Source organism: Trachurus trachurus (assembly GCF_905171665.1).
Source record: "Trachurus trachurus genome assembly, chromosome: 24".
In the NCBI taxonomy this organism is placed as follows: domain Eukaryota; kingdom Metazoa; phylum Chordata; class Actinopteri; order Carangiformes; family Carangidae; genus Trachurus; species Trachurus trachurus.
The window spans coordinates 16,709,253-16,727,113 of record NC_139910.1 but is presented as its reverse complement, the minus strand read 5'-3'; the positions used below and the strand labels follow the sequence as shown (position 1 = coordinate 16,727,113).

At 41.9% G+C, this 17,861-nt stretch overlaps 1 protein-coding gene across 1 annotated transcript in view; it reads right to left on the bottom strand.

The window, feature by feature from the left end:
* Nucleotides 1-5,971: 5,971 nt before the first annotated feature.
* The window catches only part of xkr6b (XK, Kell blood group complex subunit-related family, member 6b), a gene marked incomplete at both ends in the record, with an annotated part of 47,773 nt that continues 35,883 nt past the window's right edge, over nt 5,972-17,861 (bottom strand). The window contains 2 exons of the mRNA XM_084000364.1: nt 5,972-6,942; nt 7,707-7,903. Coding sequence (XP_083856490.1) covers nt 5,972-6,942; nt 7,707-7,903 — 1,168 coding nt within the window. The remainder of the gene's footprint in view (nt 6,943-7,706; nt 7,904-17,861) is intronic.

Sequence of the window (17,861 nt, the reverse complement as noted above, 5' to 3'; positions counted from 1 at the left end):
ATTTATTTTTCTCTTCTGGGATGAACAGTCTGATATATGAATCTACAGTAAGGCTTAACATTACATTTTCAGCATAATATTTCTCTTTTGTTCTAAAAACCAAAACATACAAAAAGAACTTTAGCACCATATGTTATTAATAATATTCATATTGTTCCCAAAAATAGGGCGTAGGTACAATACTGGACATCAGTTTTGCTTTTTTAAAGAATGGGGATTCCATGAAACAATTTACTTACATTTTATATTGAACAACAACAAAGAAATCATTCCTTATATGTTCTCAATCACAACATAGGTTGTATGAGCACACTTTCATAAAGATGCTACAGACTGTAGCGAGTTTGCTTACTGACATTGTGCCAACTTTTGGAATACCCTGGATAAATAATATAGCCAAGGGAGTATCCTGAAAGGTTTGTGAAATACACCAACAAGCTAACACAATCTAGAAATTGAATATAAACAAAGCAATATTTCCCAACACCTTTGATAACAATTTCAAAAATCAGCAGCAATTAATATGACAACCATTGTCGCTTCATTGGAATATCAAATCCATTTTTAAACAAAATATTACAGCCAATTCTACAATAACAACAAAAATAGATACACACAGATTAGGACATATAGATGACAGGAATTTACAACACAGCAATCACGTTCTATATACTTTTTTTTACTCAGATTCCATTAGCAGAAGTACATTTGTGCTCCTGTGCTTTTGCCTAAAAGATGCATTTTGTCATCTGCCAGTTTCATTCTCTCAGAAAAAAAGAAAAGAAAAGAATCCTAGTGCAGACTGAATCAGAGTAAAACGAAAACATACCGTATGTTGAAACCAGTGTAATAAAACATATGAACAGTAGAGTACTAACTGTTGTTTTTTGTGCAGATCGGAAAATCAAGATGGCACCATTGAGAGTTGAGTTCTGCTGTAAACTGTGTGAATTTGAGGTGCTAGCTCTTGAGCATTTGGAGATTGCAAGTTTGTCAGGTGCAGGTTCTCTCAGTCAACCGGAAGGCCATGCTCTTAGAAAGCCAAAGAAGTGGATACTGTGGTCCACAGTCATAGCACCTTTCAAATGTATTTATTCAGCACCAGGTTATTAACAAAAAATTTAAAGAAGGAGCAAACGTAAAAGAAGAAAATGCACCGTTTTATCATCTGAACAAACTGCTTCAACAGCCAAACAGATGGTCATGACACAAAGGTACAGACTTAAACCAAGTCAAACACTACAATGCCCTGCTGCTACACATTAACGCAGAAATCAGAGGGTTTGTTGTGCAGTCAAGAGCACTTACATGCTAAATGTTGAGGGTCACCTCACAATGAGTTCTAAAGGCATGCTGGGAGGTGGTAGGAAAACCAGGAAATGAGGTTCTTCAAAAGTGAATCAGTGATCGGGCCTGTTTCATCATTCCGTTGTAAGAAAATGCAACATAATAACATGATTTTTTTTTTTTTTTGCGCATTTTTGTCATCACTGATTTCTTCCATGTTTTATTCCAACTGCAGGCATTACTGTTTTGGCGAGAGGATGTATTGTTCACACGAGACAAACAACACAGAAAGTTTAACGTCTTGGCACTACAAATCATTCATCATTGCAAGACAGAAGAAGATGTAAAGGCATAGACAAAAGTACAAAACAATCACTGACTAAATCGTTCAGTATCGTGGCTGGAACCTGTTACAACTATATATCCATCCAAACAGTCCATACCTAGTGCTTCTGAGCTCAGTCTAAACTGCTAGCTAATTGTAATTTGCTGAATCGGCTTGGGCTGTAGTGATTCAGCGTAGTCAAACATAATAAAGATGAGGAACCCGACGTTCAAGTACAGAAGATGTTCAGTATTGCCTTACTATTTCTCCTATGTTTTTGAAAGAACCAGGAATTGGGTTTCACAAAGCACCCACAGTACTTGGTTCTGTCACACTGTGAAGTTAAGTTGTAACACTGTAATCTGGTAACAGTGCAGTCCTGTAGATGACAACGTGGATGAAGCGCTAAGACTAAATAGTGTCGTCGACTGAGGTGAAAGCTGACAGAATTGAGAACTTGGCTTGATCTGGCTTTGTAGAGACAGACAGGGGAATATCGTTTGGTGTTGTCATCTTGGTGAGTGTGCTGGCACATGAAACGAGTAAAGAAAGACACTGGCATTGTTGTTTGCGGACCTGGCTGCCATGGCTGGATTGAAGCACCCAAAGTAACAAGGCACAACAAGGACTGAGAAGAACAAGCTTGCTGTTCAAACGCTCTTGCTGTGTGTTGTGGCTGTCGAGGGATGTGGAGCTGGGCAGGTAACCTGACAGGGATACGTCTCTGTAGGTGATTTCTTTGTGACCTTGTTTATGGTATAAAGAGCGGCAGCCTGAATTCTACACTGTACAGCATAGAAACAGCTTCCTTGCACTCTCGTGTAGCTTAGCTCTTGAAACCCGTGTATTGAATTGAAGACAAGAAAAATATATAAAAACTAAAACCCACTTATTAACCAGCTTCTAGCTAATCCTTTTGACTAGATACAGAATGTGGCAAAATGGTGATTGTTCTGTAGAAATACATAAAATATACTGCATGTTTCATAAAAATCCAGATTTGTACATATAGACTCTTTGTAGACTTAATTAAAATTAATCTGTTTAATTAACTGTCATTACTAATATTCTAATGACACAGTTACGCAAGCATAAATACTCTGCGTTATACGACATTAAGCACCACTAGATGAAATTCAGCCCAGTTTTACATAATCTTGTTTATGATGCTATATAATACCGTCATACCACACACACACACAAAAATGAATGAATCACAGTGTATTTGCACCTGATTTGGACATGCGTCCACGTCTGGAAAAGGTCAGCAGTGTTTAGAAAGGATGCACCGTATGCCAGGCAGCCAACTACCACAAAAAACCGCCCCCACCCTCCCTCCCATTAATAAGAATGAGTAATCATTCCCAAAAAAACAAAATGTGCAAACCATAATTTAGTGGTACAATCCTAGCCGAGGAGTGGTCCAGGATGCAATATGTTAAGGAAAAAAATGGAGACCCTTGAGGACATGCCTGGGGATGAGAACTGCATTGAGACACCCCTGAGTCAGCTGGTTCAGTGGTCTTGTTTGTTGGTCCTGAGGAACCCCTGTATTGGCTGTTTTACTTTGTTTTTTGTTTTTTTTAGTTTGACAATACGTATAATTTGTTATTCATTGACTAACTATTAACATGGCTGTCCATTCACTACAACAGAGTGGAACTACTCTGGCTACTATGGTAAACAATGAACAAGTTGGTTGTTTGCATACACATGTATATCTATACATATGGTGTTTTGGATGTTTGCTGCACCCTAGCTGACCCAACAGTTCCCAATTACTCAGGGCTGAACATCGCTTTTAAGCTGAAGGGTGGCAGACCCTGGATGTTGAAGCTCTTGGTTATGGCAGTGTACCTCATTGCATGTTCTCATGTCAGGATCTCCAGTTGTTCAGCCTCAACCCCGTTGTTCAGTTACCAGAGAGTGTGAGAGTGTTTTCACGGGAGCGTGCCGAGGCCCAGCACAAGCAGAGATGGGGGGAGAGGGCGGAGCAGCAACCAAGGATGGAGTCGAACAGTCGGCGAGAGAACAGGAGTGTGGGAAAGGGCTGAAGAGAGACACAGACGAGCATGTGCACACGCACCGTACACCACACTAGCATACTTTTAAACCCTCTAACAGTACATACAGTCGGTTGCACAACACATGCTAAGACGTAAACACTCACACAAAGAATCATACAACCTACTCCAGTCGGGCCCTTTATCACAATCGGTTCTCGTGTTCTTTTCCAACCCTGGCAAAAACCCCCTCTCGCCTTTAGCCTGGACTTACTTGGCATCTGCCTTTTACAGTACGATGTTAGCAGGCACACGCGGCCACAGCTAAGCAGAAAGCCAGTAAGTCAGGCAAAAGGAATCTCTGTTTTGTGTCGGGCTCTCGGCTCTCCTTTGTTGGGTGCATTTGTACTAATGCCTCAGACTAAAGTCATGCCAAACACTACAATGTAAAAAACACACATTATATATTCAGATGAACCATTAAGTAAATAGATAAAATTGGAGTATGAAATGCATTCATTTTCTCATGAATTGTTCACTTGCCCTCTCTGGAAATTTTAAGTCAAGCTCCTTTGACCTAGAAGGCATATTTTCTTTCTTTTTTTATTTTTTAAACGTTTTCCTTTTTCTCACAACTGAATACAGTGGTCGTCCCGTGGGTGTCTGTGGTGGAGAGCTCCCGAAGGTTCAGCTGGGAGATGAGCATCAGTGTATCACTGCTGCACAGCAGGCCGATAGATGGCACACATTTTTGCACGGACTCATTCTACTGGTTCAAGGGGGCAGATAAATTGGAAAGACAGTACTGTAAGATGCGATTTGGCTTCGTTTCAACTGTGCTAGCAGGAGCCAGAACAGTCGCCCTGTACACCCTTATAAGAGTATGACCTCTCTGAGGCCACACTGATGTTGAGGAGTATACCTTTTAACACTGCAACATGTTTTGTCACGTAAAAAGTGTGTGCTCTGGCAAATTATAGTTACCGGTATGTCAATGACTATAAATGTGGACACAAATATGCACTGAAGTATAATAGCATAGAAATATCTTCTCAGATTTGTCATATTTTTCTCAAGACCTTAATATAAGTCTTTGCACCCAATAAGCATATCTTAATCAACATAAGACATTAAGAAAGAAGAAAAACAGGGAGGTTGAAAAAGGGAGTACTTTCTAGGATTCAGAAGGGAATGGTGGAGGATTCCTTGAAGGCTGTCTTTGCAATAGTACGAAAAAAAAGAAAAGAAAGTGCGTCTTAACACACATTTGTCCCCTCTAACCCTTTACTTAACACCTACAATCGTTAAAAAAAGTCTTTGGAATGTTTTACTATGATTTTTTTTTACCCACCAATTTAGAAAACATTGTGCTCATTTCAACTACATTCTACATTTCTTTCATTGTGTTATTTCACCTCAGGCGGTCATCTTAGTATTTTGTGCTGTCACAACTACAGGCAAAGCTGGCCAAGTAAGGCATGCATGCTGTCACAGCCTGCCTCCACCAGAGGGCACTCTGCACTGCAAAAATTGAATATGTGGGTGGAACTGATTGAAGGTCAGTGTGCTTCAGTGTGCTTCTTTTTTCTTCCATACATGATGTGATTACCATTTTGTACAAAAATAGTACAGCCAGGATGCACTTGAGCCACGTAAGCTCGCGGAGGGAAAATCCATTTTTGAACTGCTTCTCTTATTAGACACAAATTTGATTGTGACCTTTCCGGTTTTTACAGTATCATGATAGAACATGTCAGTGCTTTTTTACGGGTTAAGGACTTGGTAAACATTATTATACATTTCAATGATTTACACAAAGAATGGCAGTAAATGTTGGGATGTGCAAAGACCTGCCCCCTCTGAGATTCTCCTCCATCATTCCCATCAGGCTTTGCGCCAGTCCCATGTCACAGGGACATACAATATGCCCTTCACAAGTATTCACAGGTTGAATCACCAACACAGTATAATGCATTAAACACATTTCATAATGAAACATTCATATGTTATCTACACACTCATACAGAACCCTCCTGTATGTAGAGGGGTTTATATGAGACTTCTGTATATATCACATAACCCACATACTGTAGGTTCATAATTTTCTCTCTGTATGTTTTTTTTTCCAAAAATAAATCATGACTGTGTGTTTAGAATGTCTTGACAGATTCTCGGTTGATAAAACACACGTCTCCTGCAGGAAAAGTGAATGATCGTAGAGGAGGGTAGGATTGAGCTGAGTGTCAAGTGGAAAGAGATAATATCTGGAGAGGAGGAGGAGCAGAATGAGAGAAAGTAAACGCATGTGCATCGTTGTGAGGAAGAGGGGGTGACTGAGCTGTGGGAGAGGATGCCTTCAGAGGGAGGATTCGTACTGCAGGAGTTCATAAAGAAGGGGACCGTCCCTATACCTGATGCCCACCGCATTAGGGCTAATGTACTGCAGCACATTTATGGTCCTGCGCAGGCGCCGATCCACAAAGTGTGCATCCCAGGCTGGGTAGCGTTTTCTGGGCATGTCTATCTTGATGAGAGGACCCTCAGCCCGGATGGGCCTGCCAGCTGCATCCACAGGCTCTGTGGACCTCACCTGGAAAACTGGAAGGCAGGTGTCCGTGGCCGTTTCGTCTGACTCCACGTGTTCCCCGGCCAGACCCCGTGTGGGGGTGGCCTGAGAGCCACGGGGGCCTGGTGTGGGAGCCATGGGCTCGGCCTCGGGTGGTAAAGGAAGGCCCCACAGCAGCTCAGCACAGCAGGAGCTGGCCAGCACCCTCAGCCGGGGGCCCATGGGGTGTAGGACCCCGTAGTATAGAACCATACAGGCCACACCTGAGGCAAAGCACAGGAAGACGCCACAGAGGGCAATGGAGGCATAGGCGTCAGTGGTGGCTGGGTCACGGTACGCATACCAGAGGGAGCTGAGGATGGCGTTCTCTAACAGTACTACAGTGTAATAGGCCACCATTCTGTACCGTGTCCGGCCCTCGCGTACATTGAACCAACAGAAGACATAGACCACGCCCACGACCATGTTGAACAGTACCTCCTCCCACTTGGACATGCAGAAGTCGGTGCCGCCATGGATGACCCAGAAAGCCATGGCGCACCAGTGGAGCACCACAAAAATGCCAAAGTAGATGTGGAAAACGGAGGCAAACAGGGCGAAGGAGAGCACCCTAGAAGAGATGGTGAAAAGGCGCCAGAAAAGGTGCACCAGGGCACCTCGGTAACTCATGCTCTTTTTGTCGTCACGTGAATCACGCAGGAGTTTGTGGTAAGAGGCTAGCACCCAGGCAAGGGACAGGAGGGAGGACATGGCAGAAACACCTAACAATAGAAACAGAGGACAAGAAAGAGTAAAAAAGCAGGAAATGACTAAAAAATAGTAAGAATGAGAGATATGGATAAGATGATTCTAAAAACATCAGAAATTGAAAGGAACATCCAGTATAGAACACAATCCTAAGCATTGTGGCTGTATCTGAACTGGGCTGCCATTTCCACTTATTGTATACAGTAGGTTTCATTTCAGCCAAAGCAATCCATCACATTTTTTGAAAGGCATATTATTACCAAGATCATCATAGGTCATACAGTCAAAACAGTCTCCATTTAGTCAACCAGTTCAGTTTCCTTCAGACGTGTATAATAGTAGAGACAGCAGATATGTCAGACCAGTAGCTTGCTGCATGAAAAATGATAGAGGATTATCTGCAGAGCAGCAGCATGGTGCCTCTCAGCAAATGTATTGATGGCATTTCTATGGACAACCTGACAGAGAGGGATATCACTTGTTATGATTGAACTGCCTTCCCTGAGTAACTGCAATGCATGAGGAAACTGCAATGGTAAAAGAGGTTTCAATAACAGGAGTGATGAATGTTGGAAATTGGATACAACGGTGGAAAATACTGCACACGATAAAGTGATATGTGAACTTGAAATTAATTAGTAAAAAAATTTGGGAGCGTCTCGGCATTTGACGACCAATGTACAAGCACAAAAGATACTAGAGACGTCCTGAACCATACAGTACACAAACAAAATAGGACTCAAGTGTTGCTCATACAGAGCCTTGGGGAACTCCTTACACTGCAGCCACTCAGCCTTGTTGCTCTGGATCATGATGCAGAGCTGGAGCACCAGTTGAGGGGCGCTTTCTAAGAAGGTCTCCAGCAGTCGCAGCATGTTGACATCGGCATACTCGTACATCATGGCCCAGTAAAAACGCCGCTGATTCTCCTTCTGCCGGTGACTTTGTATGCCGAGGTACATGGTGCGGATGTACCTGCAGGGGGAGGAAGAGGACGGAGAGTGTTTGTAATGATAAATACTCCACCTCATTATACCCAGGTGTTGTATTGAAAGGCCCAAAGACATGTACAGCATAAAGTCACAGTTCACCTGCACATGGTTGAGTTTTGACAACACTAGAGGGCATGCTTAGCTACATTTTTAATCCACCGGAGCTATATCCAGTCTGCATTTATTAGTTTACCATTAGGTTCAGGATGAGTTAGAGGGAACTTTAAAAATCATTCTGCCCACAAACGTAGGCAGCTGTAGTGATAAAACTGATAAAATACAAAGAATAAAAAAGAAAACAACAGCAACAAAAAAAGGAAACTGTAAGAAAAAAAGACCTCAACCTAAAGAATGAAAATATACAGAAAAAAAAATTGGGATCATTCTACAATGATGACAACAACAGCTTCCATCGGTACAAAGCAACTTCTTACATAACTTAGCAAACTGATTTGATATGACAAACAGTACAGCACCTAATTAAACACATTACACAATTATCTCTATGGCCTGTGAAGGTGTGGTTATTGAACTTATTATAGGATACATGTAGTAAGCAAAGTGATATTCATTCTCTCATAATGGTGGAGTGGTCCTGGTGTAGCCAGAGAAATGGCAGGTACAGTAATGCAGCTGAAAAGTGGCAGCTAATTGAATCAAGCCCCTCCTGTTGCAATCTATAAGCCATACGACTGCTTTTTTTTTTTTTAGTACAAGTACAAGACAGAATCGCTGTGTAGCTACTGCTGAACAAAAATGTAATATGCTCTGGGCTGTGATATAGCTAATTAAAATCCTTATCTTCTATGGGTGTGCTTTCCTTTTGAAATGTAACACTGCAGTTGGAGCCACCAATTAACGCGCGTAGAAGAGGACGGGTAAACAATGACGATGGAAATGTTCTGTGGGATCGGAGCTCTGGACTTGGTTCGGTAAAAACATCAATCCGTCCGACAAAAGCAGATCAAGGGAACAACAAAAAAAAAAGAAAGAAAGGCAAACAGCATCTTGGAAGACTTTCATCCTCACCAACCTGTAAACAAGCTTCAGCTCTTCAAACAAGTTAGCCCAGGACTTACTGGAGAGAAAACAATGGTTGAATCCAGGCTGACAGTTATAGTGATTTTTTTTTTTTTTTTTTTTAGTTATCTTAACTGTGACTTCAGTCATCGCATATTGGGTGATAGCTGCAGGGTCTATCTGCCTGAGCTGGCAGAGTGGCCAAATAAATCCAGCACTTGATGTGAAGGCAGTCAACCGAGGACAATAGTGTAGCACGGACAGAAATAGACTAGACAGTAGCACTCACCAAAACAAATTGAGAGGCCACGGATCTAAATTCAGATCCGAAAAAGTGAGACACAAATTCACTGCAGCAAAACAAACAAAACCCGAAACTGCTTATGAGTGGGTTTCAACATAATTAGCTTCTGCATTAGCTATTGGGGAAGAGATTAATGATAAATTTTAAACAAAGTTGAGAAGAGCGCACTCTTAAAGAATGCATCATCTTGTAACCAGTGCAGTTCCTACTGCATAAAACTCTCTAGACTTTCAGTTACACGTGATAAAAATCTGGGGAAATGGCACATATTAATTTCCCAAGAAGAAATTAATTATCTCGATATACACAGAGATGATAAAACAATTATCCTGAAACCATGACAAACTGTTTAGACTTGATTTTGATTTGACACATTTGCTCTAATCTTGAGAAATTGGATTTGATGCTGTTATTTTGGTGTAATTATTAGTTGTTGTACTATTTCTTGTGTGTTTAAAACCACAAGCTAGGCCAAAAGAGGAATTATTGTAATCATTGATTTAATAATAAAAGAAAAATAATTATTTCATAGCTAATCTGATGTGGGATAACAATTAAAAAAACTCAATAAATGTGACGTTTGTAAGGAAATAAACTTCCTACTACAAAATTATCAAAAGGATTTGTCTCTTTTTCTGCTTCCAACAAACCTCCCTAGTACAGTAACTCCATAAAGAAACATGAAAATGAAAGTAAATATGAATTAGTGTCTAACTGTGCAGAAAAATCTCCCAGATAAAGGTGTTTTGTTATAAATAAATAAAAGAAAAAAGAACACATACTGTACACAGTTATTATTCAGGCTTTACAGTAACAAAAGATACACAATAGAGCCCACCAAGCAGGATCTATTCTTAAGGCTGCTAAAGCACGGTGCGTTCAAAAGCAGGTCTGGCTGGGCTAGGGAATTTCTGAGCACGGGGACGGGGGTCTTTCTTGGGACAGTGGACAGGGGAGAAGAAGAGAGTGGGGTAAAACGGACAAAAGTTGTTTTTTTGGGATCAGTAGCTTTGGGCTTTAAGAGGCACCATTATATCCGGAGGTAAAGGCTGGCATTCCGTGACATTTTCAGTCGGACTGGTAAATGTCAGATGGAACAAGTCGACCCCCCTCTCCCTCACTAATGACATGCCACAGAGACCTACACAGGCCCTTTGTCTCCACCCCCCCTACCCCCTATTTCCATTAGTCTGTGTGTTTCACTGATGCGTCTCACTGGTCTGTGGTGCAGCCAACAGAAACAGTAGCCCTAATCCTCATGGCTGCCGGAACAGTTTCACTTTGGGGAAAGTAAGGGTCTGCTGCCATGCTAGCAACTCTGTGAGGCTTCACATCACAGCAGCGCTTTGAGCTAAACGCTAAGAATCAGCGCGCTTACATGCTCACTAAAGACCTGATTCTAGGAATCATATAGGCAGTTGCATTATGGTAGATCCAAAAGTTGTTGATATATTTGACTCAAAACCACTGAGTTTGATAAATATCACAAAATTTTAGGTGGATAGGATCATGAAAACATTGTATGTGAACCATGTAAGTCTGTGTGCAAAAATATTGTGCAAATATATTCAGTGAATAAGATATTTCACAATTTTAGTAGAAACTTTGGTCCTGTATAAAGGGAAAGCTAGAGACTGAGGTAAAGTCATTATTCATGGCTCATAGATATCATATCATAACTATGTATTCAATCATTTCACTAAAAAACAGCATGATGGTACTAGTTTTAAAGATTTAGAGGGAATTCGAGGGGTTTCGGAAAGCAAAGTGTTTTCACACTACATTTCCCATGAGCCTCTGCGCGCACGGTGGAATTCTTGGAGCAAGACGGACGAAAGCGAAAGCATTTGCCAAGAATGTTTTCATTAATCAATAATGAAAGTCGGAGGTTCGAAGATGATCAGATACCGTCGTCGCCAACTAGCGATCCGGCGGCATTATTCCCATGACCCGCCGGGCAGCGTCCGGGAAACCGAAACTAGGAAATGCTGGGAGTCGACCACTAAATAATAATATCAAAATAACTATAAAGACAAAACAATATATTTATCGAAAATGGGCCCATTAACAAGTGTGGGTAACGTAGATTCATCCACATTAATATAAGACTCTTTTATAACCAAAAGCAAACTCCTCGGGGTCTCTTTAACAGAATAATTGTTGGAAAATGGTGGATCAGCTTAATAATAAATCAACAATATAACTCTCAGCTACCTGTTTTGGTAGTTCACCTTCTTAGACTGAGTACAGGTTTGTTGTTGCTCGTTTAAGCATCAATAATCTGAGCATCTAGCATCTCAGTTATTTTTATTTTCAAACGGCTCTCACATGCACCGCTTTACGCTCTGGAAATAGTTTCTTACTTCATATTCCCTTCTCCCTTTCAGCAAAAAAAAAAAAGACAGGAAAAAAAAGCGTGTACAGTTAAACACTTTGGGTTTCATAGCTGTCAGGAAAATCTGAACTCACTCCATCACATGTCCACACACACACACACACACACACACACATAGCGCATGCCTTCACAAGAGTCTCACACACATCCCGCAATTGTGATGCACACTGTTAACACTCCCACTGTGCCTTTTCAGATGTAGTAACACAAACAGCTTCCTAAAAATAAGCACACACACACACAGACTTGTCAGTGCTGTAGGTAATAAGGGATTTCCTTTCTATTCCAGACACATTTGTCAGATGGATCCCCCCCCCCCTCCCCTTACCTCCCCTTACCTCCCACCCTCACTCCACTTAGGCTGTGGTCCACTCCTTGATGCCCCCCCCCCCCCCCCCCCCCTTTCCTTTTCAGCTCCATGGCTCCTCTACAGGGCTCCTCATGAATTATTTGTGGCAAGATCATAGCGATCGCTCATGGCTCGTTAAGCAGCGTACGCATGGCCTAACAGCTCCACGCCGTGCCGGGGTCGTGTTCCAAGCCCAGCCGTCTGCCATTGCTGTCGAGACACAGGCAAACCATTAACCCCCTCCTCCCCTCCACCACCACACTACACACACACAACTACGTGCACACACCATCTTCAGAAGCACACGATTCTCAACTCGCAACTCAAACAGACTATAAGCACCAGCAGCCGTGGAGCTCAGAGAGATATGAAACTGTAATTACAATGTTTGCACGAGTAAACATGGTGAGATCTGAACATGAGCTGCAGTGAGAGACAGGTGGAATGACAAGCACACACACACACACACACACACACACAAACACATACACACACTTGCACCCACAGACCATGTGGACGACTGGCTGCTTGGCCACAATGTTCCTCCCTCTCCTCCAAAGGCACTGACCGATGAGTCATCCAGTCACCCCTATACTAATCCCTTGAGTGGGTGGTTAGAAGGATCACACACACACACACACACAGACACACACACACACACCTAGCCAAGTTTAACAGCATCTGTCTTCTAAGTCATGCTCGTGGGAAGGCTCAGCCGCTCCGACTGCATTCACGTCTCGTCATAAGCTGATTCATAAGAAGATCACAAGTCGGTCGGCTACTATTACAGCAGGATGAAGCAGAGCTTATGCGTCGTGTGTTAACAGGTGGAATCTGACAGAGCACTAAGCATGGAGGACATATAACATACGCAAGGCCCGAGGGCTTGTGAAAGTGTGTACGTGCGGTCGGGGTGTGTGTCGGTGTGTATGAGTGTGTAAGGTGGAGGCAGTGCCAGCTGCAATGACTCACACCCTGAGTCACTCCGAGGGGCCGCACATCGACTCTCAATGAGGTTTAAACCTCCTTTATCACGGAGATTTAAATCTCTCTCTCTCTCTTCCCCTCTTTTCTCAGTGTCTTCCCTTCTCTCTGTCTTCCCCTCTTTTCATAACTCTTTCCGAACACCTCACCCCATCCTGCGTCCAAGAGAGAATTCAATTTCTGCATTTAGATTTTTTTTTTTTTTTTTGTCTGAGGACAGTGGAGGAGGAGTGTGTGTGGGTGTGTGTGTGGGATGGAGGGTAACAGCTACAGCAGGTATACTGCCTCCTCATGGTCCTCTCTCATTCTCTCTACTTGTTTGCTCCTTCTCAACCCTTCTGGCTTTTCTTATCTTTGCCTTTGTTGACTGATAATGGTAATGATCAGTTATTTACTTTTGGATGATTTTTGGAGCAAAAATGCCAAACTTTGAACTTTTTAGCTTTATAAATATAGGAAATCTTATGCCATAGAAAACTGAAATTTATATTTTTTGCAAACTAATATCTGATCACTTCCATTCTTGTGGCTTCTCCGTGTCCACTGCTTTGCCAGATGATAATGAACAAGCGTCAAGGTTAAGTGTCAAAAAGTGACATCATTAATATAAATATACTACTGTCTTGCCTGCTTCCAGTTTAACAAATAGCCTAATTCTAAATACTGCACTCCTCAGTTTAACTAAGTTTTACATCTTTTAGTAAGTGGCAAACACTCACACATGTAAAATTATGCTCTTTTATGTTCCCGTGAAGCCTTTATGAAGCAGCACGTTCTGTACAAACTGTTGTGTCTTTTTATTAAAAAGAGTACCAGGGGTGGATTTTCCCGTCCTCTCCTGAACTCTGTTACTCACCAGGATGGCAGCAGTCAGAGCACACAGGTAGTTCTCCCTGTATGAATGGCTGATAGTATTTCTATTTATCTATGAAGTTTCCTTTCACTCAACCCTAGTGAGGTCAACAGCACAGGTCAGCTAAAGAAAAATCGGCAGTGTCTTGCTCAAGGACACTACAGCGGACTGTCTCATGAACAGCTCTCCTTTTTTTTTTTGCCCTTTACAGTAAATGAAAGTATCACAGCTCTGGCTTGAGTTTTATAGTGATGTCAGTTGCTGTGTTATTCATCACTTGCCAATTTGTGCAGCGCTACAGAAAACTGTCAGAGCAAACATTTCCTCAAATTTGCATCTCAGGAGAGAAATATAAAGGAAAAACATAACATATGTGATTTGAAAAAACACACACACATCGTTTATATATGTCAAGACCTGGGATTTTTGCGCCTTCCAGAAACACTTTGTGGCTCAGTGTGGCTCAGTGGGCTTCCCCTTTAACTGTGTACTGCTGATCCTGCACCAGATATGTCTTTATCCTCCTTATGGCAGCGAATAGCCCAGGATGAAAGTGCTGCTGAGCCCGAGATCTGAGTCCCACAGGCGAGTCAGATACACTCACATACAAACACACAACACAACGATCTGTGACCAGTGCCTTTGGGCGATTCCTACACTGTGGGTTTTGCTGGAATGTTGAATGGAGACAGGTCTGACATGATGCAAGCTGAAAGCGACGGGGGAGCGGCAAGCCGAGATCAGCGATGCTGTGTCAACTCTGCTCCGCCCTGTCAGCTCTTTGAGTGTGCGCTGGTTAACCACCTCTGATGTCTTGACTAAATATTATCACGGTAATTATAACACTTCAAACGTATACACGACATTTCATGTGATTTGCGAGAAGAGGTGATTTATGATGGACATTTCTGGCAAAGGTCAGTCACGGCAGTGAGAATGCTACTGATTAAAGACAAAGCTACTGTAGTTTTCTGCTTCATTGGATGTATTGATGTCACAGTGGGAAGAGTTGAGGCCACTGGGGCACTTAAGCACAATGAAAACATTGTTAATTATATTAGTAATATGTGCTTTCCTGAAGATGAAATAGAAATGCAAGACTGGTTGATAGATGATTTCAACTTTCGCTGTTTAAATGATGTGATATGAAGAGAACAGTGGGGCTACACATCTTCAAATAATAATACATGACCACTCCCCAATCTGATTAACAAGAGGTTTGGCGGTCTAAAATCTGACATAAGTTGTAGCAAAAGGCAGATACCGGTCTCTCAGTGCTATGAGGCTAAAGATGAAGTGCATTTTTTGCTCAGTACACGGTAATTTAGTGATTCATTTATTTAATAAAATGTTTTTACCTTGAGATGAGTTATGTAACAGTGTCTTTCGGGCTTTTTGTGTGTGTGACACATTGACCAACCAACTTACAACATGTGACAGTGATGCTGGAAAAATATGGAAATTATCTTTATCATTGACTTCATATAAGACATTGAAGGTAAAAAGCTAGTTTTAGCATATACTGATGTTAATTTGTTGGTATCTTGACCTAATGTTATGACACTAACATCATTTTCTTGTGATAACAACCTTAGGATTTGTAATATTATTGAAATAAGTTGGCCTGTGTCCATTTTCTCCCGAGTAGAGTAAAAATAGTTAGCTAACCACAAGCGTCTCCATTTCCATTTAGCCCTGCAGCTAACCCAGCTATTTTGGGAAATATGCTTCCTTGCGTCTTGCCAAAAGTTATGAGAAGATCAATATCGGTTTCATATCTGTTTGTTAAATAGGAAAGCTGCAGGCACAAGACAGTGGCAATTTACATTAAGAGTGGAATCAGGGGAAAATAACCAACCCGGCTCAGTGCAAAGATAAAAAGTAAAAACACGTAGCAGAAACATCGGAAGTCAAAGGTTATGTTACGGTTGTACATAAAGATATATTCTGTGCCGTTTCTTTGGCGTGAGCAGTGAGTTCCATGAGTTTCCGCCTGGCAACTTCACTGTGATAACAAGACTGCAGGCCGTCTGCGCGCCACTCGGCCAAGAAACAGCCATGTCTTCATGCTAATCTAAGCTGCAGATCTTTTCATCTAATTCTGGGCAAGAAAGTCAATAAGCATATTTCCTAAAAATGTCAAACTGTTCCATTTACTCAGATGCTGAGGAAAAGCTGATAATGTTTCTCTTTTAACGCGGCAGTATCAGAAAGCCTCCCCGTCTATGCAGATGTAGGAAACACTGACCCCCAGCAGGTACAGGAGCCTTCCTCTCTGCTGTACTCTTTCCCTCTCTGCACAGCCAGTCATTTGTCACCATTAGCAACGGTCCTCAGGTACCCCATCTCATTGCACTGTGATCATGTGACATTGTGCCACCACTAAGACGAGAGGGAAGCTGAGACGAGGAGAGGGTAAAAAAAAATAATAAGAAAAAGATGGAAATGGGAGGAAGGGATATAAGATGATAGTGGACATGAAAGAAGGAGAATAAGGGGATGATGAAGACAGAATGAAGGCCTCTCAGACTCCAGATAGACGAAAGATGGTGGTGAGCCGATCTAAGATAATTTGGGGTCATTCTCCAATAATGGACAAAAGCATGATACAGATAAGGAGGTGCAGATTCTGTATCAGTGCTAAAGAGGAGGGATGCTGCCTTGCCCTTCAGATACAGAATCCTATTGATCACTTCAGCTGGGCTTTAGCAGCTATCTGCAGCATCCGATATTCAGATGGGTAATCAGATGAAGGGCCGCGCTTAATTAAACGACTGATTCATTCAACAGTTAAAATCCAAACTACATAAACGGGCTCTTTTAAATGCAGCTTTCAGAGAAAGTCTGCAGTTACCTCTGCCTGAACTCTTAATCTATGAGCTACTGTATATGTGACATTTCCCAAAAAGCATCCGACGGTAAGTTTTTCTCCTTTTTTCAGTCACATTCCCACGTTGTTCAGCCAGTTTTACACAGCTGCAGCGTCCTATTTCCTCAATCTGAAAAAAACAGCAGATACCTGCAACACTGCAGATTTTCGGATTTCTGAGGCGCTTCAACTAATGACCAATTAAACGGCAGGACGTTATTTTCATTATTCAGCTTGGTGCTTTGGTTTATTAAAAGTCTAAACATCCATCTCAGATAAGTAGCATCTTCAAATCTTCAGACTAAGGACATTAAGTTTATTATCAAATAAGACAAAGCAAGCAGCTTTTTGCCTGGAGAATTATTTAAACAGCGAAAGGTTTACCAATTTGCTGACTAATTGTTTCAGCTCTAAAACACTTACAAATACATACATACATAAAAAGAGCATTTTAAGGTGTTTAAGCCATGTGATAAACTGCATCTCACACGTTGCAAGTTGGTATGAGCTCCTCTCTCATAACATTTTCTTTTTGAGGGCATAGATTTCCGTTTTGATTTGTTTGTTTCTTAAAGGTTAAAGTGTCAACCGCAGCGATATTTCTTTATTAACTTCGCAGGCACATGGCACATTACAGCCGATGTCACGGCTCAGTGTAGTGTGGGACATTTACCTGAGGCACAAACACACACAGATGAAACATACTGCATGGTTTTCTCTTCCTCTGGGAAGAATTTGCCAGTATGAGAGGAATATTAGGATTACCGGTTATTACAGTAATTCAACAACTGCAATTTGTTACTGTGTGGCCTTCTGCTACCTTAAAATCCCTTTCCTTCAGGAGGAAAAGAAAGAGTCTGAAGTGAAATCCTCTTGCTCCCCCCCCTTCCTTCCTGCTGTCTGTCTTTCACTCGCCGTCTCCCCGCCCCGCCCCCCCCTTTACTGTTTTGTGGCTGCTCTTCAAGTAGAGGAAGGGGCCAGATTATATACGGATTAAGAAGAAAAGGCTTGACCCACTTGCTTTCAAAGAGCACCAAACCAAAAAAAAAAAGGGCTGTGTGTGGAGGCTGGCTTCAATTCAGTGTCAGCACTTCTGTTGCTACTGTGCAAGACTCTTGAAGCTCATGTTTATTGCTCTTAAGACTATAATTAGCAGGGCTGGCTTAT